The sequence below is a fragment of the Anoplopoma fimbria genome, chromosome 22, assembly GCF_027596085.1.
Source record: "Anoplopoma fimbria isolate UVic2021 breed Golden Eagle Sablefish chromosome 22, Afim_UVic_2022, whole genome shotgun sequence".
Taxonomy (NCBI): domain Eukaryota; kingdom Metazoa; phylum Chordata; class Actinopteri; order Perciformes; family Anoplopomatidae; genus Anoplopoma; species Anoplopoma fimbria.
The window spans coordinates 7,094,548-7,122,196 of NC_072470.1; the positions used below are offsets into that span (position 1 = coordinate 7,094,548).

Genomic DNA, 27,649 nt, shown 5'->3' on the forward strand with positions numbered 1-27,649 from the left:
GTCCAGTGAGCACGATGACATTTCTCTTTAAGTTTTGTCCCCATTCTGTCCTGCGTTCTTATCTCTTTCTTAACTCTTTTTTTTATTTTTTTTATTTTTTATATATATATATATATAGTTTTTTCGCTCTTTCACCTTTCAGGTCACTCCTCTCTCGTTGACTTGTCAGCGTGTCTGCTTGTAGTTCAATCGAGGGGAGCGCTGGCTGCATCGGTCTGGGCGACTTTTTAGAGTGAAAAGCCACATCCATCAAACGTTTTTATTCTGTGTTTTTGGCACACCTTGGTTTTGTCTGTCAGCTGTAGAAAGTTCTGTTCAGGTGCTGATGTCTTCTCAGAGGCAGCGCTTTGTGGATATCATCTGTCTGCCGGGCCTGTCAGTCTCGCTGCACTGTCAGGGGGTTGTCGCTGCAAAGCCAAAAAAAAAAAAAAAAAAAAAAAAGAAATACAGGTGGATTTAAGAAAGGATGAAGCTGAACGGAGCATGTTCCACCTAGAATTAAACCATTTATCGTGGAATTAGACTGTTTGGATGATGACCCTCATTGTCTAACCTAAATCTTTGACCTTCCCAACTTTATTAACACCCCCTTTTTCTGTCTCTCCGCAGTGATCCGCGTGTGATCCGTGATCCGCTCCAGGGGCTGCGTCGCGAGTACCAGCAGGCCCGAGCCGCTCCGGGCTACGACGAGCTCGACAACCAACGACGCAGAGTCCTGGACCACGACCCGAACCGGGTGAGTTTCCATGCGTGCCTTGAAACATGGCCACCGGGAGATAAGTTTTCAGTGGGAGCTTGATGGATTTGTCGCCCTAATCATCCAACCGAACGCCACAAAATGACAGAGAGACATTCTCACCCACACGGGACACTAGTTTGAAAGATTGAAATGTTAAATGGAGGTGTATATGTTTTTCTCCAGAGCACTCCAGTGTGCCTGTTTTTCCCCCCGGTGTCTTTTCTGCGGCTATTTTCAGCTCTCTTGTTAACATTTTGAGGTGGCGTGTGCCACCGAGGCGGCGCCCGCTCGCCTCCTCATTTAGTTTATGGAGAGATCTATTAGACCGGTGACATTTCCATCCACCCTTTCCCTCAGCTCTATACCGCAACCTTCTCTCTCTCTCTCTCTCTCTCCTCTCCTCGTTCCCTCTTCCCTCTCTATCTTGTTTTTGAGACAACAGCAGCTTGAAATCTCACTGGAGTTGCCTCTCCTAACCAAGCAGCACTGCTAAATGTCCCTGAACCTGTATTGATCCGGCCTGAAGAATCATATCATCTACCTCCGTACACTCCCCAACTCGCCATGGAAATCAATAGACATTTATCAGCCATTTTGAAAAAAAAAAGTATTTTCTTTTTAATAGCGGGCGCCCAAGGATGCAGAAAAAATAACACTTTGATCCCGATCGGAATCATTGAATCTGCCCGCAGCGATTTGAGAAGCCATTTCCTCCGAGCTGGATTCCTTTTCGCATTCATTGAGCAAAGAGAGGAGCAGAGGCATCTGGGAAATATGGGATGGATCCACTGACGGCATTGCCGATACCCAATATCCCGACACAACCCGGCGTTCCTCCTCATTGTGGTGTTTATTGAGCAGTGGAGCTCTGCAGACCCCGACCTCATCTGCAGAAACACAGCGAGGTTTCTTTCTTTGAGGCCCTTGAAGTTCCCGGTACCTCAACGCACACCCTCGTGCAGCGGCCGTTCCTGCCACCGGTTGGTCGTGACTCCGTCGATGCCTAAAACTCCGACGCAATTAAAAACGCAGCGAGCGTGAGAGACAACCTCCGATCTGATTTGTTATTGTTTCACCCGGAGCAAAAAAAAAAAAAAAAAAAAAGAAATAGCCAGCAGTGGGTTCGTCCCCGAGGAGCCCGATAATGAAACACCCCACTCACAATCACACACACACACAATCACACACACACACACACACACACACACACACACACACACACACACACACACACACACACACACACCGAGAATAGAAAAACAGTAAAACACCTGGGAAGTAATGTTGGGTACAAAAAAAAAAGAGAGAGAGAACGTGATAATGGACTTTTGTATTTGAAACAACATGACGGCTGAAAAGTCACACCGAAAGAGTATTTTAATCGAGCAGCTGGAGATAAAAGAGTACTGCAACTGTGAATCAAAATACCCCCCTACACACACACACACACACACACACACACACACACACACACACACACACACACACACACACACACACACACACACACACAAAGAGATGAGCAGTAATATGTGTATTAGATTAGCCGCTCTGTTCGGCCTTTTGTGTTCGGCCTTTTGTGATCGGCCTTTTAGCTGCCGGCCTCCTCACCCTCCACCACCGACCAGTGTGGAGCTGCTCTTATATGCATTTCTGTAGCCTTGAATGGTTAAAAAGGCTTTCCAAGCTCTCCGCACAAGGCCAGGAGCGCCGTTCTCCCTCTCTGAGTGGGTTACGTGTGATTGAATGAGAGGACGAGTGCCTGTGTCTCTCCGTTCTCTCTCCTGAACCGGAGGATCATGGGTAACACGCTAACCTCACTTGACGTAAACAAAGAGCAGGGATAAAAGAGAGTGCCGTTTCTGTATCTATTCACGTCTCTGTTTATTCTCTCAGCGGTCGTCTATCGGCGGGATCTGGAGGCGGGGTTTTCTCTCTGTCTGTCTGTCTGTGTGTGTGTGTGTGTGTGTGTGTGTGTGTGTGTGTGTGTGTGTGTGTGTGTGTGTGTGTGTGTGTGTGTGTGTGTGTGTGTGTGTGTGTGTGTGTGTGTGTGTGTGTGTGTGTGTGTGTGTGTGTGTGTGTGTGTGTGGCTAAATGTGGTCTTCAAAAGAAGGACTTCATGTCTCCTTCCTCATTTCTCTCTCCCTTCCATGTCCCTGTCTATCTATCCGTCTCTAATTTGACCCTTCCCCCCCCGTGTTCCCCGTCTGCGGATAGGTCACACTTGTAATTATGACAATCACACTGTCCCCCTTTCTCTCGCTCTATTTTCTCTATATGCTAATGATAGGAGCTCTGTAATGTCTTGATGGCCAATTAGGCCACAAAAGTGCACGAGCAGCTTCTTTTTATAGCCTTCTTTGTTCTATAACATGGGTCTGGAATAACTCTGGATGTAGTTTTTAACTCGTTATTTCAGTAACTGACAGCAATGGTTCAATTATTCTTTGTCACGTTGAAGAGGGACACTTGAGTGGTCTAGCTTGAATACATTTAAAGTCTCTTGTCTCTTATGAGTGAGACAGATTCAAAAAGAAGACAATCTTAAAGTCTGTGGTAATAGTGAAACTAAATAAACGCTGGATCCTACATTTGCCATTATCTGTATTTATATTGCTATAGTTGTAATAGTTGTACTAATTGTTGTTTACTAGTTTTCCTTTGAGTTTTCTGTTATGCGTTTCTGAACGCATTCTCATTTATATTTATATTTCTTTCTCTTTTTCTTTGTTTCGTTCCTCACTGTTGGCCTATTAGCCCCCTAGTGGTCATTATTGCACATCCAATAATATGCGTCTTCAGACACGATCACTTGCTCACATCCTCTGACACATTATGTGTCCTTTGTATACTTCAGTCCTGATTGCGTGACATGTTTATTATGATGTAGATGTACTTTATGTGAATCCCAGCTGACCACGCATAACGTACGACTCCACAGCGAGCCGGAATCTTGTTTGGAGAGTCTAACAAAGACACACAGGCGCACGGTAGAGCAGAAACACACACACACACACACACACACACACACACACACACACACACACACACACACACACACACACACACACACATACACGCGCATGAACTCATGCATCTTATCTTCAACTCATTACCCCGTGAATCGTAAACAACAGTGGCAGCACATGTGACACCTTAATGAACACCGGAGTCACAGAAAAAAACACCAGCGCAACTGCACACTCCAAGTCATTATAAAACACACACACACACACACACACACACACACACACACACACACACACACACACTCTCACACAAGTCCAGATAGCACTTGTCATCCGTTGCGCAGCTGTTTTTTTTTTTTTTTGTACTTCTCTCTAATGTCGCGTGTGTGTGGACATCCATCACCTTGATGATATTTTAATGTCACATCCTCAGGCTGTCTCAATCTCCCCCTCTCCCTCACTCTCTCTCACTTTTTTCTCTCCCTCCCACACGTCGGCCATCACTTCATAAATAAACCCCCACATCATTAAGTAAACACGCACCAGCCTGTCACGGTGATAGATGGCCTACACACACACACACACACACACACACACACACGCACGCATTCACGTACGGGCGCTGGTGATCTGTGCGGGATGCGTCGTGCCCAAAAGGCAACATTTTTTTGCGCCCACAGTCCTAATGAATGAACACGGACTCAATAAAACAATGCTAGAAATGAAGTCAGTAAGTTCAAAATGTGTCCGCGGGCCCTTTTTGTGGTTATATTGATATTTAGTTTTGTTTACCAGCAAGTTTTTTTTCCCCGCTGTGCCCCAGTGACCGACCACCGCCGCTTCCACCTGACAAGTGCATCCTCTTACCACACACCTTCCTCTCTCTCTCTCTCTGTCTCGCTCACCTGAAGACATTGTAATGGATGTGCTGGCAGGCTCGTCCCGCTGTGTGTACACTGTTGGGAAAGCTGCCACACACACACACACACACACACAGAAAAAAAGAAGCTGTAGCCCAGCAGAAAGCTGCTTCTAAAGACAAGAGGGGGACCCGAGGGAGAGGAACGGGAGAGAGGAGTGAGGGAGCAAGCAAACGAGGGAGAGAATACGAATGGGAAACGGAGAAAGAGGAAGAGAGAACATGGGGGAAAAAGGGGGGAGGAAAGAGAGAGAACATGACAAAGCAATAAAGCAGAGTGGAAGCAAATAAGACTTAAAGAGGGTCGCCGTAGGAGGAAGACGGGTTGGATGAGGAAGAGAACATCTAGCAGGGGGAAGCTGGATTGGCACGAGGAGGAGACAGATGGGACGGAGGGACTGACGGACACATGGAGGCATTGACTTAAAGGACTGGAGGGATGGAGCGTGGGAGGAAGAGAAAGACGCCATGGTTTCGGGTGATCGTTGAGGCTGAAGCAAGCATGGGATGTTCCCGAAACACGATATTAAAATCTCCTACTTATAGTTCAACGGAAATGCTGCAGCATTCACATTTTATTTACTAAATACATGTCTTTGAGGGAGCTTTGAGCCCCCTCCACTCCGTGCTGTCCAGTTAATTAGAACCGTTCCCGTCAAATAAACCGTTTAAAATGAAGATTCGCCAAAAGAGAGGATGAATCGGAGAAAAGAGAGAGCGTGGGAGGCCGAGACGCCGGGGTTCGTGCATATGGAAGGAAGTGAGGGAGAGAGAGCAGCTGGTCCGGGGGAGTTTCTCCGAAGGAGGCTGCACTAATGTTGGTCTAATGTTAGTGTTAATCAGGTTAGCATATGCCCTGCGTGTGCGTGTGTGTGTGTGTGTGTGTGTGTGTGTGTCGGTGTGAGTTTTTACCGATGCACCTGCCATATTTTAATGAGGAAAGAGAGAGAGGGATGACTGGGCTGGACACCATCACTCAACATGTCTCTCTCTTTCTGTTCGCCTCACTTTCTTTGTCTTCTACACACACACACACACACACACACACACACACACACACACACACACACACACACACACACACACACATCTTTGTGAGGACACATTGACATAATCCCCATGGGGAAAAATCCGAGCTTCATTTGTATTTTTTCACAAACACGTCCTCAAGTTTAGAAAGTTTTATAACTTGGACTTTTAAGAGGTAACATACCACAAACACATAAAAAACACACAATCCACAAAGGCAACATGTACACACACACACACACACAATCCCCATGGGGAAAAGTCCTTCTTTGTATTTTTTCACAAACACGCAAGTTTAGAAAGTTTTATAACACAAGAGGTAACATACCACAAACACATAAAAAACACACAATCCACAAAGGCAACATGTACACACACACACACACACACACACACACACACACACACACACACACAGAGTCACCATCAAAGAGCTTCAAACCTCATCTGTGGCCAAAACTGAAGCTGCATTGAGTTCATTTCTCAGTAGGAGGCTCCAGCCAGATCCATGCTGGCAGCTCACACACACACAAACTCTTTTTGAAGGAAATCTCGTAATTCGGTAATTACAAGAAATGCAGCCTCCCGATTCGGGTTTCTTCCTCGTGATCCTCCAGAGCCTGCGCCGATCAAAAGCCAACTCTCTGGACCGAGCCCGATGCTATTCTGGCCCCCCGTACATAATTACAACAGGCCCCACCGCAAGTTAGTGTTCGGGTCGTACGCCCAGGAATAAACCAGAACAAGCTACTGTGAGCTACTGGAAAACAAGGCTGAGCGGGAGGGGAAATGACAGGGGAGGAATAAGGAAGGAGGGAGAGTTTAGAGGAGACTGGTGAGGTGATAATTATGAAAAGATGCGAAGATGATTCCTCTTTACAAGCCTTTTAGTCCCGGGAGATCATTTTAGGTGAAAGTTTTTTGCCAGCGAGGTGAGATTAATCCATGTTTTGATCGCAATTGTAATCTAATTTCTTTCATTTTTACCTTTTTTAAAAAATTCCATAATAAGAATGGATTTGATGCTTTATGACTATTTTGAAAACCAAAGATTTATACACAGGTAAAACCACCTGAAACCATTCATGTATTGATTGTTTTTGACCACCCACATTGTTTTACATCAGCTCCCCTCTTTTGCCGTCGGCGGTCACCTCGTTGTTTGATTGGCGCTCACAGACGGCACCTCCTTTTCTTTTCTTTTTTTCCCCCCACACACACAAAGACTCGAGGCACAAGCCGAACTCTCGCTCACACTCCAGGGAGAAACAAAGACAAGAGCGAACATCTCATTCCGGCATTATGTTTCCACCCACCGCCATCAAGAGTTTTCACACACGCGTCCCTCGCACCTTTTTCTCCCCCTTTCTCTCTTTGCAAAGTCACAATGAGAGATTCCGTCCACGGACTCTCCTCCTTTCCGTCCTTGTCTCCTCGGCTCTTCCCCGAGGCTCAACACACTCCCCTCTCCTCTCTTTTGTTTTAAGTCACTTCATTCCAATGCTGCACAGCAACCGGGTGAGTTTTTTTTTTGTTTTTTTTCCTCCTCCCCTAACTCGGTTCCCTCCTCCCAATCTGGGCCAGCAAAGTCCTACAGGGACTTATTTGGTGTCTGTTTTTATCCCCTACAGCTTGTCTCTGGCCTACGGGCAAACTGCAGAGTGTGATCTGCCTGCGAGTTGATAGAAATCTCCCATTCTGCTCCTCACCCGCGTTCGCTCTCACTTCAAAGCTCGTCACCCGTCTGTGTTTGAGTTAAAGGAAGGGGGAGGTTCAGCGGGGTGGCTGTGTCTCTTTGCTGAGGTCACACTTTAACATCTCACCAAAAGAAAATGAATTCATCCTCTAAATTATTATACACAGATGAGGGCGTGTCGTTGTTGTAGCATAAAGTTCCTATCTGTTAAGAAGTAGTGTTTTATTTACATTTGTGCACCTCTACAGTTGCTCATCTTCCACATTTTTACACGTTCACGCACGTATGGAAAATGTAATTCATCTTTACCTGTTAAAAATGAGACATAGATTATGAGATCAAGACATTTCTAAGGTTTTAAAAAGCGATCAGCCAGCCTCATGCAGCAGAATTCTCCTAAATCTCATTTATATTTTCTCTTAATGACTTGGTAAGTGGAAGTCAACTCTAAATACACCAAAAATCATAAATTGGAGTGTGGCATATTAATAAATAATCAGCCACACGCAGTCACAATCAGTTAGCATCGATAACGCCCCCCTAAACACTAGAAAGTGTTGGGCTGCTTGCAACTACTCGAGAATTGGAGAAAAGCCACCAAAATAATGGCGTAAAAAAGAAGAATTTGATTGTATGATTTTAAGGTTGTTTTTGTGTTTCTCAAATTTAAATCTTGTTTCATTGTGTTGTTCAAACAAATTGTGGACTGTGAAAAACAAGGCTTTATTATTTTTCATCTTGGTTAGAGTGCACTCAAGAAAATGTTCTCTCATGTAGGAGAAGAGTGAAAAGAAGAAAACATTTGCGAATCCCAGAAATCAATGGATTCTATGGAAATAAGAACAAATCGTGGATACAAACAACAATAAGAGAAAGTCTGGTCTTACATTGGTTCCTGTGACTTTGAGTTATTATTCCGTTTAATGCTCGTATGGTCTTTATCCAGAGAAGAAAAAGAAACGATGGATAAATGACAGTTTTTCCTCCCTGCAAGATGAGGAATTTGAACAGATGGAGGACGTAGGGGCGGTGGAACCTTGTGAGCCATAACACTGAAAGGCGTGTTTCTTTGCTTCATACAAAGAAACCGCTGCAGATGAATTCTGGCCGAGCGGACCCTTTTTAAAGAGCGCACTCTGGAGGGTCTGGAGCCGCATCAAAGTACGTGAAGGTCAAGCCACGCGGACCTCACGACATTTGCAGCAGGACCGTTGGAGGGCACGAGGAGCTGGACTGACTCATCAAAAGCCTCGCTGGCGGTGGTGGTGTCGACCCCCACATCCATAAAATCTGTCACTGTAAGGGGGGGGCGGCAACAGAAGGCTGAATTACCTGTGCTGGAGATGGCACCGTCACACACACACACACACATATATTGCGACTTGACAGAACCAGAGGAATGGCTGTTGGAAGATGTGATTTCTGCAGCCTGACACACTTTTTCGGGGCATCTCATAACCTGGAGAGGGAAGAATGGAGCCACACACACACACACACACACACACACACACACACACACACACACACACACACACACACACACACACACACACACATGCACACACACACTCACGGGGGCCTTCGGATGTTATTTCAGTGAACAGTGGGGAGGCGAACAAACCTCACAGAGGGGGAGGGGGGGACAGGGACACGGCTGCAGTAAATAAACAACACCCCATGGCCACTGCCACGGCCACACACATACACACACACACACACACACACCGACACACACATATGGAACAGGTTTAACATGCATGTTGATTGCGGCAACATGCGGCGACGAAAAAACACACACACACTCACACACGTGCAGGCTCCCCTTTTCAGGAAGTTTAGAAGAAAGTCCCTTATTTGGTTTGGCAGTTTAATTAACATGGAGCCTAAAATTCTGTTTCCAATGAGGATAACCCAATATGTGTTTTATGCATCCGTGTCAGATGAAACGGGGCCCATGCCACGTTGTGTCATCCATGCAGAGTGATATAAATCGTCCAGTTCCAAAATGTTTGTAGCTAATAGCCACTTAAACAAATCAAATACTCTCTCGGGCTGTAAAACATATTTATTCCCTCTGTGTCAGTCCGCTTGGAGCCAGTGACATCAGCGCATTTCCGGGAGCGTGCAAGTCACTCTTTTGAAATGTGTGCTGATGCATGCAAACAGTTTTGAGACCTTAAACCAGAGCATTCGGAGCAGATGAAGAAGTCTACATGGAGACGTAGCAACTGCGTGATGAAGTCTTATTTATTTAAAGAAGCTAATAAACTAAGCTGTCTTTCCCCGATACCTGTTGCATCCTCACACGGGAAGATTAAAACACAAACGCACATCCAGTCAAAGTCCGAACCCAACTGTATGTAAATGTGAAAAAAAAAAAAAAAAAAAAAAAAAAAAGCATCTCTAAGGTCAAGAGTTGAGACCTAAACCAACACTAACAATGACGAAAATTACCAGCAGATTGGCCTATTACCAAAATAGACGGCATTCCAGTCTGAGTGTGTGTAACCTTTGGTCCCCCGTGTGTGTGTGTGTGTGTGTGTGTGTGTGTGTGTGTGTGTGTGTGTGTACCATCTGCTGCTAACGAGCTCAGAGTGAGCCGGGTCCAGGTGTGGGAGTGTTTAGTGTACACCGGGGGGGCGAGTGAGCCTCCTGTCTGAGGAACACACTGAGCCTCCTAATGCAGCGTAATCTCGTGTGCCGGCGGCTTAGCGGGAAAGAGAGGTGCTCTGACCTTTTTCGACATTTGCTTGGTTATTAGTCGGTAACTATGCCAACAAGGCATTTTTAATAGGAACATTGCAAATTTGGAATTTAGTTAAGAAAATGTCCGTTTGAGGAAGACACTCGTGCCACTTTCCTGCTGGAAGAATACACACTAAACATCTGGCTTTTGTCTTTTAGAGGGAAAGGTCACAATTGGCATGGACTCCCGGGGCAAATGACTCAGCAGTAGTCATTAAATCAACAAGGATTTGGACAATTATGATAATTTCAGTCCAGTCAGTCAGTCAGACAACAGATATTTTACCTTGCTGATCATCCGAACACGCTTTATTCAAACTCAAAAACTAAATATAAGTCATCGAAACGTCTTGGTAAGTCTTTCCACAGTTCCAACAATCACCAACTTTGATTTGATTAAAATAAACCCTTAAGTCACGGAGTTGGATATGAATAGAAACAAGTCATTATATGCTCTTCTTAAAAGCTACCAGACTCCATTGACAGAAACAGTGATTTTACTTTGCCGATCATCAAACTCACTTCATTAAAACTCGACAGAAACCAAATAAAGCTCATTAACGCTGTAATTTGTTTGACTTGACGCGGTTCCAAATATCTCCAAAATGAGGATGTAATAAATGGAAATTACCATCGTAACATTTTCACTGTTTACTAACCGGGACACACCAGGAAACGATGCTCCCAATTTGAAAGGGGTCTATATTGCCCTTTTTTTTTTTTACAGGTTTTCCTGTATGTGCACTGATTTTGGCAACAACAAGTGGCATCAGTAGTTAGACTGCATGCTCTGTTTTGTTTCGGGTCCACACACTCACACGCCAAATCGTTAACGACATGTTTCCCTTCTGTGCCAGCAGAGTGTTCTTTTGGGGAGGGAGGGGAGGGTATCGGGGTGGGTTCAGCCTCATCGTGCCTGGTTTGATGAAGGGCGAGGTGGGCATGGGGCAACAGGCGGAGGCTCCACCCTGAGAGGCACGCTTAATTATCCTCCAAGATGGATGGAGGGAGGAAGAAAACGGATGGATGGATGGATGGATGGAAGAGGAGTTAGATGGCAGTACAGGAGGATAATTATGCCGTTTGGCACGAGACGACGCGGGGAAAGCGGTTTTTGGGAGAAAAAGACAAATCTGAGCATCTCAGCCACAGAATGAAAGCTGCTCAGGCATCGAGTCAAAGCACTTGGACTCTCATTTGATGGTTCATTGTATATGTGAGCATCACAAATTCACAGCGAAGCCAAAAGTGCTTGAAGAAATTCATTTCCTGAGCTCCGGCAATACTTTCTGATGAATGCGACAGCTGTGCTGCTAGAGTTGATTGGTGTGTGTGTGTGTGTGTGTGTGTGTGTGTGTGTGTGTGTGTGTGTGTGTGTGTGTGTGTGTGTGTGTGTGTGTGAGTGTGAGTGTGAGTAAGTATTGAAATGCGTATCATCTGGCACTGTCAAAGCACGGCTTTCTAATTTGGAAAAATGGATAAGTAACTTTTTTTTTTTTAAACAAATTTTCATTCACACTCACACGCCCGCCAAGCATTCTGCCGGAGTGTTTTGTCAGCTGCTGAATTGCGGCAATGACTCAACACAATTATACACTTTATAAGAGAGATTGTTCCCGATATGTTTAAGCTCATTTTTGCTTTTTCAGATGACAAAGTCTTAAAAACAGTCTGAAGATCTGCTGATTGTAAAGTTTGGATGTAGATTACGCACAAACGACAGCCGCAGAGAACTCCAACATTAACAAAGCCTTTCAGCTTTTGCGATTTTTCCCACATGACACACATGAGAAATAGGAAAATCCCAATCGTGTGTGTGTGTGTTGTGGTCTGGGAGGGAGTCCAGAGAGAATCTGGCTTTCTCTCAGCTACTGTCTGCACAAGACATTAACTTTTACCACTGATAACCACTTGCACATGCCACGTATATATACACACTGTAGGTACACACACATATGATGTCACCGGGTTCAGGGCGAGGACGTGAACTCTGGCGGCGTGCGAGGAATAGCGAAGTGTCAAAGCCCTCCACCTCCTTCTTTTTTTTTGCTCCCTGAAGTCCGACCACTTGCATTTCCTCTCAAACCTGGATGAATTTCATATTGCCGTTTTACCAGTTGCCATGGTGAGAGCGAGACTTGTTTTGTGCGTTTGTTTACTTGCGTGTATGTGTGTGCGCCGTGTTTTCAAAGTGCATGATCCGGCGCTGAAGCTGGCTCTTCTAATTTGGGGAAATGGGCTTCCGCCTGAAAAGCATCCATGTGACAGCCATAATATGTGTGTCTGTGTGTGTGTGTTTGTTAATAAGCGAATCAACCAGACCTATGGCTGCAGGCTATTATGCTAATACAATCAATGGAGTTTCACTCATTTTTTATCAAAACACACATTTCCTCCCCCCCTCCCCATCATCATCAGCCTCGTCCCCTCTCCCTCGCTCGTGCTCAGAAGATGTATTGTGCGTCGTCCTGCACACACAGAAGCTCCTCCACCTGAGTCCCGGCTCCTTCCTGAGACTAATGTCCCCTCTACTTCACATTATGCGTCCCCTTTGCATAATGTCCCCTACCTAACGCACACGCACCGCCATCCAAAGACGGAGCGCTCGCTTCCCGACATCATACTAAAACCCCCGACTACCCCAATATTAACATACTTATGTACACACACACACACACACACACACACACACACACACACACACACACAGGCACAAAGCCACATTAGTGAGCAGAGCTTGCCCCGGCCTTGCCTCTGATGTGCTTTCACTTCCTGGCTCCCATTCAGAGACATTAGAGCTCAATGCTAATGATATCTGGTAATGCTCCGCTGCTGCATTGACATGCAGAATGAATTTGAACTCCATAGGTTCGTGCAAAAACACAGCGATAGACCGGGGCCCGCACAGAGTCATTTACACTCCTATACAGTGTGTTTGTGTGTGTGTGTTTGTGTGTTAAATTCTGTGCACATGGGGGTTCACCCGGATCAAACGCAACGCTGTTTACCTCTCTAGATTTCCATGTGTGTGTCTGTCAGACCTGTGATTGCTTGTTTATTCACACACATGTCAGTTGTAAGCGCTGCCGCTTTGTGTGTTTGACCAACGCGCCAGTGTGTGTGTGTGTGTGTGTGTGTGTGTGTGTGCATGTGATGCCGCAGCGGCGTTTTGGTGTGTTTGACCGATGAAATGTCCACTGGGTAAACAAGCCTGTGTTTGTATGTGGAAACTCAGAGCGCCCCGAACCCAGATTGCAGTTAATTGGAACTGTATGCTCTCTCTCTCTCCTCTCTGTTCACCCCCCCCCCCCGTGTTCAAACCCCCGTTGTGTCGTCGTAACCTTACACCATGTCCACAATTTGACACCGCGTCTTCTCCTCCACCACATCATCCCTTTAATCCACAGTTGTTTGCAGACGGACGGAGATCCTAGAAGAAGAGATTTACCTCCACTCCTTGTGGCGCAGAAGATGACCTGAGGCTGTTATTGTGTTACGAAGTCGTTTTCACATTCAAACTGCTTCCAGATTTATCCGCCCGAGCGTGCACGTGGCTTCAGTCAATCACTTCCTGGTGTGCACAAACAACCCTCTGCACAAAAAAAAGAACTAATCAGAATGACACAATTTCTCTTCACACGATTGATGCATTGGCATGAACCAAACACGCACATGGTCGTCGGAGGGGGCCTTACATGTGGTTGCGTGTGTTTGTGTTGCCACATGTGGGGCATTCCATGTTTGTTTTTTTGTGTTTACCACTGAAACCACAAGCTGTGAATGCGTAATATATGTCCACTGAGCTGAATCTGAAATATTACTGAGGTTAAACATAAAGGCTGAGGATGTATGTGTTCTGCATCAAAAGGCTTAGAATCTGAAAACACATTTTTGTTTGCCTCCTGGCTGACGGAGATGCGAGTCCAACGTCTTGCTCAAGGGCGTTTTTGCCTGTTTTGTGACTTTTTTTTTTCAGTCCACATGCTTACGTTCCGTGTCCTGTGTTTCCTCACCAGATGGCACCCAGAGGTGCTGACTCTCGACCCATGCCCCGCTACGAAGAGTCGGACCGGCAGTACCCCACACAGCCCAGGTGAGACCACTCTGTGTGTGTGTGTGTGTGTGTGTGTGTGTGTGTGTGTGTGTGTGTGTGTGTGTGTGTGTGTGTGTGTGTGTGTGTGTGTGTGTGTGTGTGTGTGTGTGTGTGTGTGTGTGTGTGTGTGTGTGTGTGTGTGTGTGTGTGTGTGTGTTCCTCAGTGCAGTAAATGAAGGGATAACTTTTTCTTGCCACTCCCTCCCTTTGTATCTCCATCACTCTCTCTCTTTTACACACACACACACACACACACACACACACACACACACACACACACACACACACACAGAGACTAATCCTCTTTGGAGCTTATAATTAAATCTGGAGTGTTTGCCTTGGGAGTGTCTACTCATCCCAGGAATAGGAGTGTTCAGCTCTCCAGAGAGCAAGGCACAGGCAGGAGGATCACACACACACACACACACACACACACACACACACACACACACACACACACACACACACACACACACACACATAGAGGATGGTTTGCTCTTATGACGAAATTATAACCTCTAGTGTGGGTTAAATGGAACTGCACATGTTCCTTTATGTTTGTTTAAATGTTCTCATGACGAATGTTGCACATGCACATTTCCCAGCACCATGCATACATCAGTTCAACCACACCGGAGCATTACCTGTGTGTGTGTGTGTGTGTGTGTGTGTGTGTGTGTGCGTGTGTGTGTGGCGCGCTGAGCAAACGCCATCTTCGTGACGTCCGCGGCCCCAACGGCTAAGTGGAGCGGCGCGGTGCGAAAGTGAGAGGAGGAGAATGAGGAAAAGATGGGGGGGGGGGACACCGGGATGGAGAGGAGGAGAGTGAGAAAAAGAGAACAGTCATTTCACGGGTTATTGCCCCTCCTGATATGACAGGCACCAGGGAGCGCAGACATCAGCACCGGCTCAGAGCGAGAGACACTGAGAATCTGGGGGGTAGAGAGAGAGAGAGAGAGAAAGAGACAGACACATGACCAAGCAGCAGAGAGACAGAGAGACTGGCCAAGTGTAACTGTGCAGACAAACCTTAAAAGGAGACAGACAGACGGAGACTTGCACGACCTTTAAGAGCTCAAAACTATACTTAGGTTCAGTATACGGTAAAAAGAAATCATCATGCTTTCCATTTATCGAAACTTTCTCCGGAATAAAATCGAAGCAATTCCGGAAAATTGAGAACCTTCCCACCACTTCAGACTGGCAGAAATGATAACCTATTAATCGTTGGAATCATTTTGCAAGAAAAAGACCAAACCTTCTCTGTTCCAGATGTGAGGATGTGCTGCTCAATGACATTGTAAATTTTAAATTGTTGGTCAAACATAACAAGAAATTTGAAAGACACCAACTTGGACTCTGGGAAATCATGACTTGCATTTTCTTTGGTCTTTGGTCTTAGAACTTTAACCCTTTCACAGTGAAAGTTTATTGTAACATTGTTGGTCAGCATTCGGTTTGACTTGCCACCAACCTATCGTGTCACTTCTGGTTCCAAAAACCAAGATGGCTGCAGCCTAAAATGCCAAACTCAAGGCTTCAAAAACCACAGTCAACGTTAATTTAACGTGACTTCACTTTGTTTATATTTGATTAGGCCTGGAGATAAGAAGCCAGGTTCAAATAATGTTCATTACCTCAAGAAATCCTTTAGCTGTTATTTAACTGTGTTCATCTCCTCTTTGAAGTATTTTTAGGCCCAGGACCCATAGGACAGCATTCGTTTGAAATGCATATGCTACAGTTAACGCGCTTCTGGGGACATTTGCCTCAGCGGCGCAGGAGCAAAGAAAGGCTGGGGGAAAAAGTGCCAGATAGAGTTTCAACACTATTCCGAGTCATGTGTTTGTGTTCTTGTTCCTGATGTTTCTGTAAAGATAAATCACGACTCCTCGGCCCCCCCAAAAAAACTCCTCCGACTCCCCCCTTAGCATAAATACAGAGGCAAGAAGAAGAGGAGGAGGAGGAGGAGGAGGAGGAGACGCAAATCTTTTCTGGGAATTGTTTTTTTTTCTTTTTTATCATCGAGGGGAGAGAAAAAAAAAACCAGGAGAGAAAGAGAGAGCAGACACATTGAACAGTGAATTGAATGCATTTTTCAAAGTGGAGCTGAACTTTGTGCAAAATCCCCCCGGGGGCCGCCATTATTGAAAGCCATTTCCTCTCAAAATGAGTGCGGCTCCACCATTGGCCTGGCTCTCATTAGCATACATTTGGCCTGCCTTTGTGTGGAGCCGGCTGGGGCTGCAGCTGGAGGGGTGGGAGTGAAGGAGGTGAGTATGTGTGTGAGTGTGTGTGTGTGTGTGGATGGATAGTACAGGGGATGTAGCAAAGCACCTCACAGATGAGAGTAAATGGAGAGAGAGTGGAGGAGCGCTGTGAGTCAGGAGGATGGGGAAATGAAATCGAGGCTGAATCAAAGCAGGCAGAATATTTAAATATTTCACTTTCTGTGTTGTGTTGCAACATGTCCAGCCCTATTTTAGTATGGTGTGTTTTTTTTTGTTTTTTTTAAATCTTTGAGGAGTGTCTTTCTGTTTTTGTAGCTTTAAGTACCGCACTAGATTCCACTTTTCTCACAGTGAATCAAAAACGAGTTATTTTCCGAGTTCTTTTATCGGAAAACACTTCTCATCACAATCCTGCAGCCCAAAATGTGTTATTATACTGTCTGGCCGTTCCCGCCTCTCAAATCAAGAGTTTCTTTTGGACCTGAAGGAGCGGATCTCAGAGTATGAAGAGGACCTCGGCGGGGCTCCAACCTCCCTCTCCGTCGGCCATTAACGCCGGGGTTGCAGCTCAGAGAGGCTCCATGCTCGGGGGGGGACAAATGCACGCACACACACACACACACACACACACACACACACACACACACACACACACACACACACACACGGCCATATGGACGATATTAACATCATTACCAATTCAAAGCAGCGGGTCACGGGACGCCGCGACCCTGCCCCGGGTTATCCAATCAGAGCAGCCCCCCCCCCTCAAAAAGGTGATTGGATTAGGGGGCCGGGAGGTTGGCGCGGCAACGTTGCTGGCTGGGGCTGATTATTTGCCGATTGATAGAGAGTCTTGGAGCACGGAGCTCCTGTCACATCTGCACAGTGGAGATGAGCCACTGTGTCCTCGACTGTCCGAAGGTCCCTTTTGGATCTGGTCTATGTTTACTTTTGCCGTCAGTAATTCTAAGGAGCCTCTCCGGCTCATAATTTTGCTCCTTTTAAAACCAGAGGGCAACATCTTGATTGCCCTCAGCGCGTCGAGTGTCCTCCCCTATGCGGCGAAGTGTCCCTTTAAGGACTCTCATCTGACCTTCCTTTTAAAGAGCGCACACTTTGGACCCACTTCCCTTTCTTACAGCCACTTGGTTCTCTCCAGCGTGTCTCAGCACATGAACCTTTTGACCCCTTGGGCAGTGACTGCTCAAAGCCCCTAATGAGCCACGTCCAGTATTGACACACCTAGGATCAACGCAGAATATAAAAGACTAAATGACTCCGCCCCCCTCCGGGTGAAAGCAATCTGTTGAGTTTGAAGATTATGAATGATAGACCCTTCTAAAATGCTCATATTTAGGCCATTTATTTCTGCTTCACTGTCTCAATTCATGGTAAAAAAAAAAGCTCCCAGAACTTCCCTCCTACCTCCAACGGTTGGGTCGCTTGTATTTATTGCAAAGGCCCGTTATTATATCAGCGCAGTAATATCGTTTGGGCCCTGCAGTTCCGAGCTCCCGATGAATCCGGATGGCTTTTTTCAAGGTCAGGGGAGAAGTGATATTTTCTTCCGCTGCACTCGCCGCCATCTTTATTAAAACCCAATCGCCCCTTCACACAGTTTCATAAGTGATCAGATGTTTTCTCCACCCGCTGCTGTCCAGCTGTCCTATGACTCACTTTAAACTCACCCAACTCAGTTTCGACTTATTGTCTCCGTCACTCATTTCATTCCTCGGGTCCTGGAGAGTCTTTCGCCGCAGTAATCTCTCTACATTTGCCCCATAACAGCTGCTGACGTCTTCTTCGGGATTGCTTTAAAAGATCACATGACCCCCTTTCTTTTATTGTTAAATAAGCAACCCAAGAGCATCTGAAGCAATGTGCGGGTTCCTTTTTTTTTTTTTTTTTTGTTTGATTGATTTCCCGAGAGGTGTCCTGACCCTTTTTGTTATTTGCCGGGCCCCTTTTTTATGAAGGAACGGGCCCCGCCAGTGTGCCTCAGCAGCAGTGTTTGTCCAGCTAACAATGTTTGTGCTCCGACACAGAAAAACGTAATGGAATCAAAAATGAAAGGGCTTTAGCCGGCTGAGGCACCGGTGGCTCTACCTGTTTACAATAACTTATCTTTTTCTCTTTCAGGCGTCTTTCTCTGATTCCATCAATCCTTTTTGTCTGCATTTTCTTTTTTGTGTGTGTGTGTGTCGCTTCTGTTTATATCTCTCTTTACGCCTCTTTGTATCTCTCCTCGCTCTCTCTTCATCCACACCTCCCTCCCACAGCCGCTCAGGTGTGTGTGTGTGTGTATGGGGAGGGATGGGGATCTCCGCTTTATAAATAAAACAAAACGTATACACACTCCGAAGGCCTCGGCGCTCTCCGTGAGCTCGGCGAGAAATACAAAGACTGTCATGTACAAGTCTGCGTGACATTCAGTCGGCAAATACAGACGGACGGGCAGCTCCTGTGGAAGAGACACAGGAGTCAGCATGAATTCAGATGTCGTCCTCCTTGCACGGAATAGAACAGAATAGAAAAGGCGCACAGTGAACTTAGATTGAACTGCCAAGAATCTGAGAAATTGAATATGATTTGTGGCGAGCCTAAAAGTTTCTGCATTTCCCATCTGCTCCTGTCATTAACCGTTACTGCTTTTCCCAAGCACGTCTCCATTACACAACTACTCCCGCTGTGGTAGTACTGTAAAATAAGTAAGTCTGACCTTTGACCTCCTTAGTGATGTACTTTCATTGGCACAGGAACGATCCTTTTTCTGCAATCTTGCAGTCGTTTTAATCCGCTCTCGATAAGAGCAGAAGTTTGACTAATGCGACTCATTAGAATCAGATGGATATTGTAGACTCGCTGGTTTATGGATGGTCATCTGAAGCATGACATCACTAAAAATGATGAATGAGTCATGGAATGAGAGCTTCATGAGAGAGCACCTATTCTTGGTGTACATACAGGCTGTTTGCCGTCACTCCTCGCCTCCTCATTTACAAACCAAAGCTCCCACTTTGCCACTGATACATTACACATCCCCCCCCCCCGTCCCCCCCCCCTCACCCCCGTCCGTCCGTCACTGCTCGGTGTATGGTAGCAGCGAGTGTAAACACGGGCCCATTTAGATGAGCCACGTGCGTCTAGGTGAGAGCCAATTTCCACTGCCTGTTGTTGACATAGCCCCGGTTTGATTAGCGGAGCTGCCTCGGCGGGGGCCAGGGGCCGGACTGGCTAATGGTTCCCTCTGCTGCCGGGCCTGCTCTGTGTCTGTAGCACTCACCTAGCACAGCACCATTAGCGCTGTGACTAAGTGTGTGTGTGTGTGTGTGTGTGTGTGTGTGTGTGTGTGTGTGTGTGTGTGTGTGTGTGTGTGTGTGTGTGTGTGTGTGTGTGTGTGTGTGTGTGTGTGTGTGTGTGTGTGTGTGTGTGTGTGGTGCGCGCGCAGGGTAAGGACAAGGATGAATTTGGAGAATGTGGAGAATGCATCATACACTAATGAATATGTCAACTTGCTAAACATACTGTATTACATCTTTTAAATAAACATTATTTATAATAAGATGAACATGTTTTAGCTACAGCGTCTCATCTAGAAACCACCGACAGCGGTTTCGCTACATTAAATAAATTAATGCATTTCCAGCTACTTTTTTTTCTTTTTTTTTTTTTTTCTGCAACACCGCTGGTATCTCCATAAAAACATTGACCATTGTACCCAGAAAAGTGTATGCGGACATGCATATGAATGTCACTGTGTGTATGTGTGTGTGTGTGTTTGTGTGTGGGGGGAGTGTTTGGCAGTGAAGTGCAGCAGCTGCTTTTTTTTTGTTGTTTTTTTTTTTTCCTTCTGCAGAGCAAATGAATGCATTTTGCATGCAACGTGTGCCTGTTCCTCGTCAGTGGGCTAACAGGTGAGCGGCAGAGCTGGCAGATGTGCGTACATGTGCATCCGTTTTGCATCTGTATGTTCACACGTGAATTAATTAAATGCGCAAATGTCATTTAGGTGGTTGCAGTTCAGTGTTTTGGCATTTGCGCTCATTTTTAATGCGTGTGTGTGTGTGTGTGTGTGTGTGTGTGTGTGTGTGTGTGTGTGTGTGTGTGTGTGTGTGTGTGTGTGTGTGTGTGTGTGTGTGTGTGTGTGTGTGTGTGTGTGTGTGTGTGTGTGTGAATAAAGGAATATAAACATACCTACAAGCGTCCTTAAACTTTACTTCACCACTGCAGATTTCCAGGCATCTGTTTGTGGCTCTCCTAGTGCTGCACCATATTTGGGAAAACATGACATATTTTATTGTTCTGCCACCATCCTTCATGTTTGCTGAAATATTTCCATTCAACCGCCGTTGCGTTTCTTGTTGCAACCAAATCTTCCTTTATTTTCCTTTTCGATTTTTTTTTTCTCCTATTTTTGCTTATTTTCAGGTCGTGGTCGACGACTAGCGGGGCATTTTTTGGGTTGTTTGACACATTGATGAAGAATGATTGTGGCAACAAACTTTAACAGACTTCTCTTGTTGATTATGTCGTGGAAAATGAAAACTGTGCAAGTTCTCCTTTTGTGTCAAGCATCTACGCATGCGCACATCCCAAATGTGGATGCTGAAAAGCTATACCATGCAGCCCTACTCTATGAATATAACTTACAAAGATTCCTACCTTACTGAATACAACTCTATCTTGACTTTATAAACTGTATGCTTCCGAGATTCCAGCTCCTTTTTACTCCTCTCTGTATTATACAGAATAGATTTATTTATTTGTTTAATAGGTGTCGCCCCCCACACCTCCTTAAAGTAATGAAAAGATGATAATATAAGAGGAAAAAAAACAAGATTTGGAGACCAACATACACAAAATTGTTGTACTTTTGGCCGCTTTCTTTTCAAAGCTTCCTTGGTACGTCGTCTGTGAAAACCTCTGTATTTCTAATTTAAAATCAAATATTGGGAAATTCGAGCGAAAGAATCCACACAAAGGTGTTGGAGTGCAAGTCTGACAGAGACACATGGTTGTTTTCCAGCTGTTTGGGACCGGGGGTATTTGGGGGACCAGGATGGTGAGTGTGGGGGTCTAATAAGCAGTTCGGGGGTTACTAATTTCCGCCTTCCGTTTCCTAGGGGCAGGTGCAGGGTAACCCCCCACCACGCCATTCCCTATGCGACCACCATACACACAAATTCTTCACTGTCATACGCCGGACGCTACACACACACACACACACACTCTCACGGTCCCAGATGGACGTGTACGCTCACACACACACACACACACACACACTCCCAACAAGCACGGATGCAATCTTCCGGGGCGGGAGAGCGGTGCTGCATGGGCGCTGATGTTCTCCAAGTGTGAGTCACATGTATTACACGGTGTGTCATTACAGCTCTCCGCTCTGGCTGCTCCCTGTGGTTCACATCACACCCCGCTCTATATAGACCTCAGAGGGACAGACGAGTGCCTACATCCGTCTCCCTGCCCGTCTCCTGCTAAACGCGGCTCGTCTTTACACCGTCTCCTTTTTCCGTTTACCGCGTTTATTGCAAATCGTGAATGCGTCGAATTTAAAGGGCAAGTGGAAACGGGAACGGTGTAAAAATGTTATCGTAAATGAGCTCTTCCTGCTAATGTCATACCTACCGTCAGTCCCATGTCTGTGTCTACGTTGCTGCAAATAGCTTTGTTTATGATATAACATATTAAATAATAACATGGAGAGAAATAACAAGCAACCAAGGACTTAGTCATTTTTTTTAAAGTCTCTCCATTGTCCTTTTCTGGCTTTGATTCAAACCTATTGGTTTCTTTCCACATTGCTCATGGGAATATCTCATTTGCATTTGATTTAAAAAAAAAATATTATTTTTATTTTGACATTTCAAAAGTGTGGGTAAAAGTGGCTCGACAGCTTAACAAAAACACACCTACTGTCTGCTTGTCCCTTGTTGTCATAAGCTCTTTTCAAGATAGATTAGCAGAGTTCTTTTGAATTGTCATTACCGAAGCCAGCCAGCGTTTTATTTCGGCAGGAATCTGCCATATTTGGCATGTTTTTTGTAAATGAAAAGCTCTAAGGGGAATTTCCACCCTGTCCTGAAACTGTTACTCACTTTCTATGTTATAAGTGGCAGACTGGGAGACTTGTACACAACGTATTTTACATAGAGTTTAATAATCAGAGGGAAGTTCCCTTCTTTGGCCTTTTTTTAGTTATTGTTCGTTATTGTTTTGGCGGTTTCCTTTCTACGTGTTTGTATATCTTTCTCCTTCTCACGCTTCCTCTCTTTCCAATACTCGCATGATGCTCAGATGAAGTCACGCAAGTTAACAAGTAAACACGAGATCTCATTCTGACACTCGGAATAAACAAACACAACCGTGCACTCTTCCTCTGGCTCGCTCTCTGGCTCGCCGAGTCCAACCAAGTGTTTTATTTGGATCTGCTGCTTTAATCCTGATTTATATCGGACATTGGACATGGTCTGAGGAGATTTCAGGTCAGCGAAGCCTCCACAGAAAACACACACACACGGACTAAACACGTTGATCCTCTCAACCAGGGTGAGGCCAGCTGTGTGACCCGGGGATGAGGGACTCTCTGTGGGTCAATGAGGCCCGTGGACCCCCTAATCCCCCAGCTGCTTGACCGCACACACAGACACACAAACGCTATTAACCACATTATGTCAGGACGTCCCCTATGTTTACTTTTCTACAATGGTGCTCCAATAATGTCAGATATTTATACATTTTGATGTAATTGTGTTAAATCTCACAGCCCTTCTTTCTCTCCTGCAAACACATTGAAACTGCCAGACACAAACATTAGTGCTCCCATATGAGCAGGCAAAAGGCAACCCATACACACCTAGTCACACTAGTCCTGTTCTGCTAGGCCGTGTCCAGCCAGGGTCAAAGGTCATCCAGACCTGTGTGCCACGCCACTACAGGAATTTATTCTTGTTCATTTATCTAAGTCTTTCAGGAATTTAGACAAAGGCATGTTATTAGAAGAGCTTTTACAACTGAAATGGTACTTTTCAAACACTAGTGCATTTGTTTCATTCAAAAAAAAAAAATATATATATATATATTATAAAAGATTATAATTAAAGAATATATCAAAGTTATGACAAGAGACAATTTGCACAAGTCTCACATTTGAATTTATTTTAGCTCCAAATTACAGCTTTGCTCTCATTGTTACCTCTAAAAATAGCGTCGTGCACAAGTGGGATATGAAGGAGGTGAGGGCAGAGAGGTGATGGGGAAGGAGAGAAAGATGAATATTAATGTGGAAAAAGATGTGGAAATTGAAGATCTCAGAGGAGAAGGGGGTGGGGGGTGGTGATGAGAGAAGAATGGGGAAGCCGGCGGAGGTTCCTGCCTGTTTGGGTGGCCCTGAGTCGGGGTTGAGCACCCAGGTGCTCCCCCCCCCCCCCCCCCTCCCTCTACCCCTATGCCCCTCCATCCTTTCTTTCCTTTTTCCTCTCTGCCTCCCCTGGTGGCCTTCACCGCTTAATCTGGATTAATGAGCAGGTTGACCTTCGTCTCTCTTCCTCTCTTTCCTCTCCTCTCTTTACGTTGAGGAATAGTTTGCTTCCAGCCAGCCAGACTCCCCTCCACATCTGTCTCCTCACATCATAACTCAATACCAAATATCTCTCTCTGCTCTCCTTCTACCTCTCTTTTTATGCCTCCTTCCCTTATCTCAAGCCTGTGTGTGTGTGTGTGTGTGTGTGTGTGTGTGTGTGTGTGTGTGTGTGTGTGTGTGTGTGTGTGTGTGTGTGTGTGTGCGGCTCCGTCTCTGCTGACTGACAAGGCAGTGCTGTTCTTTCATGGGACCACCTGTGTATCTTGCCCCCCCTTCTCACTGCTCTGTTTGGGTGGTCAGGCCAGAAAACACACTCCACTGATATGTGGGACACACACACATATATATAGAAATCTACGTCACCACCGTCCATGAATATCCTCTAGGGGAAGTCCTCTTATGCACAAGCTGTGCGCGGCCTAATCGCTGGTGAGTGAGTCATTCTAATTGGCCAGTCAACAGGTGCCGAGCTCCACTCATGGGACGGGACAGAGGAGACGCAGGGACGAGGAGCGAGGCTAAGCTCAAGGCTTCTGTATAATAAGTACAGTGGGAGCCATTGTTGAAGGGTGGGAAGTGAATGTCCAAATCTGTTCTGCAGCTCTCTGCTGCTGATTGATATAGTTTAGTCATTTTAACTGGGGCCACTTAACGAAGGCTGTGTACAGACCAACAATAGAAACTAATACTGACCAGGTTGGTTTTTCCTGCAGGAAACTGATTTATATTTTGTCCCATGAATAGACACAACCAGGTTTTTTTTCCCACATGTATGCAATGTGCATTAGAAGTATCGACACATTATGTTCTTTTTCTGGCGCTGTATCGACTCTCAAAAAACACAGCGTTGATTTTTTTTTTTTGAATGAAAAGTTTTCATGCAAAGATTCATGGCAGACAGCGGGCTCAGAGTGCACAGAAAGTAGCGCTTTAATGTCGCACGATTCAGATAAAGAAGTAGATCCCATCCAGGGAAGCATTGCCGTCGTCAAACACACCAGTTTGTGCACGTAAACAAGTAGAATACATGGTAGCATCTTTGTAGCATTGTGCTAATTGAGCTCACAAACAGGAGATAGAACTGGACTTCCTCATGTTCTCTAAACTATGGCGACATGCATTCACACATAGACGGACCGTTGGTGTGTGTGCCTTTGGATTGCATGTAACCTTTACTACCATACATGGAAAAAAAAAGAGGTAGTGTTGTGTCCCGTGTGATGCCAAAAGTTCTTATTTACGATGTTGACAGGGCTCATTGTAGATCACCACTTTTAAAAATAGGAGAGTTTCCCCTCCAGCTAGGCCGATGAAGGCCTGACTTTTTAGATTTGCTTACTTGCTAGACATGTGTGTCACTCAGCACTGGAAACAGCACATAAGATGGAAAGCATTTGAACGGGGCCTCTGAAAGGTGAGCAGCCCTCCCTGTTCTTGTCTCCCCTCTCTTACCTCCCCTCCAGTTCCCTCTCTGCCTCAGCCTCTCTCTGTCTCCCTCCGTCTCCCCGAGGCCCGCGTGTCGCCTTACCCGGGGGTTTAGCCCCCTAATCACCCAGAGCTAGTGGGAGGGAACCGGAGACTTCCAGCTGGCTGCCTCGTTACTGCGGACCCCCTGGGACACACACATTCCTGCACACTCCAGCTAAACACACACACACATACACGCACTCAACCTCATATATGCTTACCAAGGCATTTGCTGTTATCTCTTGGCATCTCTCCATCCATGTCCCCCCCCCACAACTCGTTCCTGCCAAGGCCGCGGCCTCACCACGTAAACTGAATAACAGGAGGAGGCTTACCGCAAGGGAGGGCCCAATCTCTGGCACGTCCTCTCCTCCAAACCAGTTCAAACCAGTGTTTGATTTGTCTTTATCTATATGCTCAAGCATGCATAGATAGGCTATATATATATATATATATATATATGTGTGTTCTGATTTTTTTTTATCTTTCAGGAGGGATCCATATGATTACACCACCCACTCCAGGACCGCGCCAAGAGAACCAGCTTACCCCGGGCACTACCATGACCCTCCACCTTCCAGCCGTGCCCAGCTCCCCCAGACTGGCCCGCAATCATCCCATCAGGCGTCCAACCACCAGCGCTACTACCCCTCGTCTCCCGGCCCAGGACAGCAGCAACGCGCTGCAGTAAGGCAGGACGTCCCCCCGTCTCCCACCGCGGGCCAGAGAGGGCGCCACTACTACGAAGCCGTCGGAGGGCGGGGAGACGGCCACGGGCAGGTCAGCCAGGGCCACTACAACAGCCCAGAGAGGTACCCCGACACCGGGGAGCGCTACAACAGCCCCGAGCACTACGGCTACGAGGACGAAAGACAACCAGACCCAAGGCAGAAGAACCCCATGATAGGTGCGGTGTAAAAAAAAAAAAAAAAAAAAAAGGTTCTCCAGAGTCACAGACCCGTCTCATCAAACCAGTCACACAAAAGATATAAATAACTCCAAATTCATGTGTTTCCAGATTTGTGAAACATAATATCAGCTGTCTGGGCTGCCAGTGTGGATAAGTGAGATTTGGCCATATTAACTTATCTGATCAGGAACCCTTGAAAGCTATAAGTGACAAGCTGGGAGGCTAAAAAAAGGCTTATTTTCAGAACCATCTGGTCATAACTCTCTCCACAGGCCAAGACAGATTTATCAAGCGTTATGGACTCGTGTGTGTGTGTGTGTGTGTGTGTGTGTGTGTGTGTGTGTGTGTGTGTGTGTGTGTGTGTGTGTGTGTGTGTGTGTGTGTGTGTGTGTGTGTGTGTGTGTGTGTGTGTGTGTGTGTACATGTATACACGTTTGCAACCGCTTGTGTACATATGCATGTGTGCCAATGTTTATATCGACAATATTTTGACAGATTTTATGATGTAGATTTGAAATTAAGGGCAATTAAGTTAATGACACATTTATATAGAGTTTACTTAATATATTTAGTGTATAGAATCATAGATTTTCCAGCATTTTGCACAAGCTGATCAAACTGAAGGAAACAAAGAAGGATCACCTTGACCAGCCGGGCCAGGTGGCACAGGAAGGTGAAGTGGACAAACAGGAAAAGGAAGTAACTCCCCTTCAAAGTATCCTCTCGTCCTTGATGTTTTGTCTGTTGGACTTCCTTTACATCCTGCTATAACTCTTTTGATATTTGTATTTTTGCCTTTGATTATCTGGATGTGGATGTGGCTGACACATTTACTGCTATTTGTTAGACGTATAAATGCATCGCATATGAATTTATTTGTGATATTTTGGTGGTGTTTCTAATGAAATTGTATAAATGTTGATCCACACACAGATTAATAAAAGTATTCTGCGTGAATTCTCACACATGGTGCAGCTAATAAATAGCTACATAAATAAAACATTTTTATCTTTTGCTCTAAGTCACTGCACTGATTTGATTCAAAAATGCTGTCAAATAAATGTATGATTTTTTTTTATATATATATACACAAATATTTTGCATTAAACATTTTGAAAGTCATTTCATCCAATGTCTCTTCCATTTAACAAATTAAGCAGACTATGCATATTTAAACTATCCAGTCAAACTATGACAACACCACGAGTCATCACTTTAAATGTTCATTTAAAATATTCAGCTTAATTTCTC

General features: G+C 45.5%; 1 protein-coding gene across 1 annotated transcript in view; it reads left to right on the forward strand.

Moving 5' to 3' along the window:
* The window catches only part of pard3ba (par-3 family cell polarity regulator beta a), a 123,762-nt gene extending 96,316 nt beyond the window's left edge, over window positions 1-27,446 (forward strand). Inside the window, 3 exon segments of the mRNA XM_054624052.1 lie at window positions 610-736; window positions 14,114-14,190; window positions 25,980-27,446. Coding sequence (XP_054480027.1) covers window positions 610-736; window positions 14,114-14,190; window positions 25,980-26,406 — 631 coding nt within the window. The 3' untranslated portion in view covers window positions 26,407-27,446.
* The last annotated feature ends 203 nt before the right edge of the window (window positions 27,447-27,649 follow it).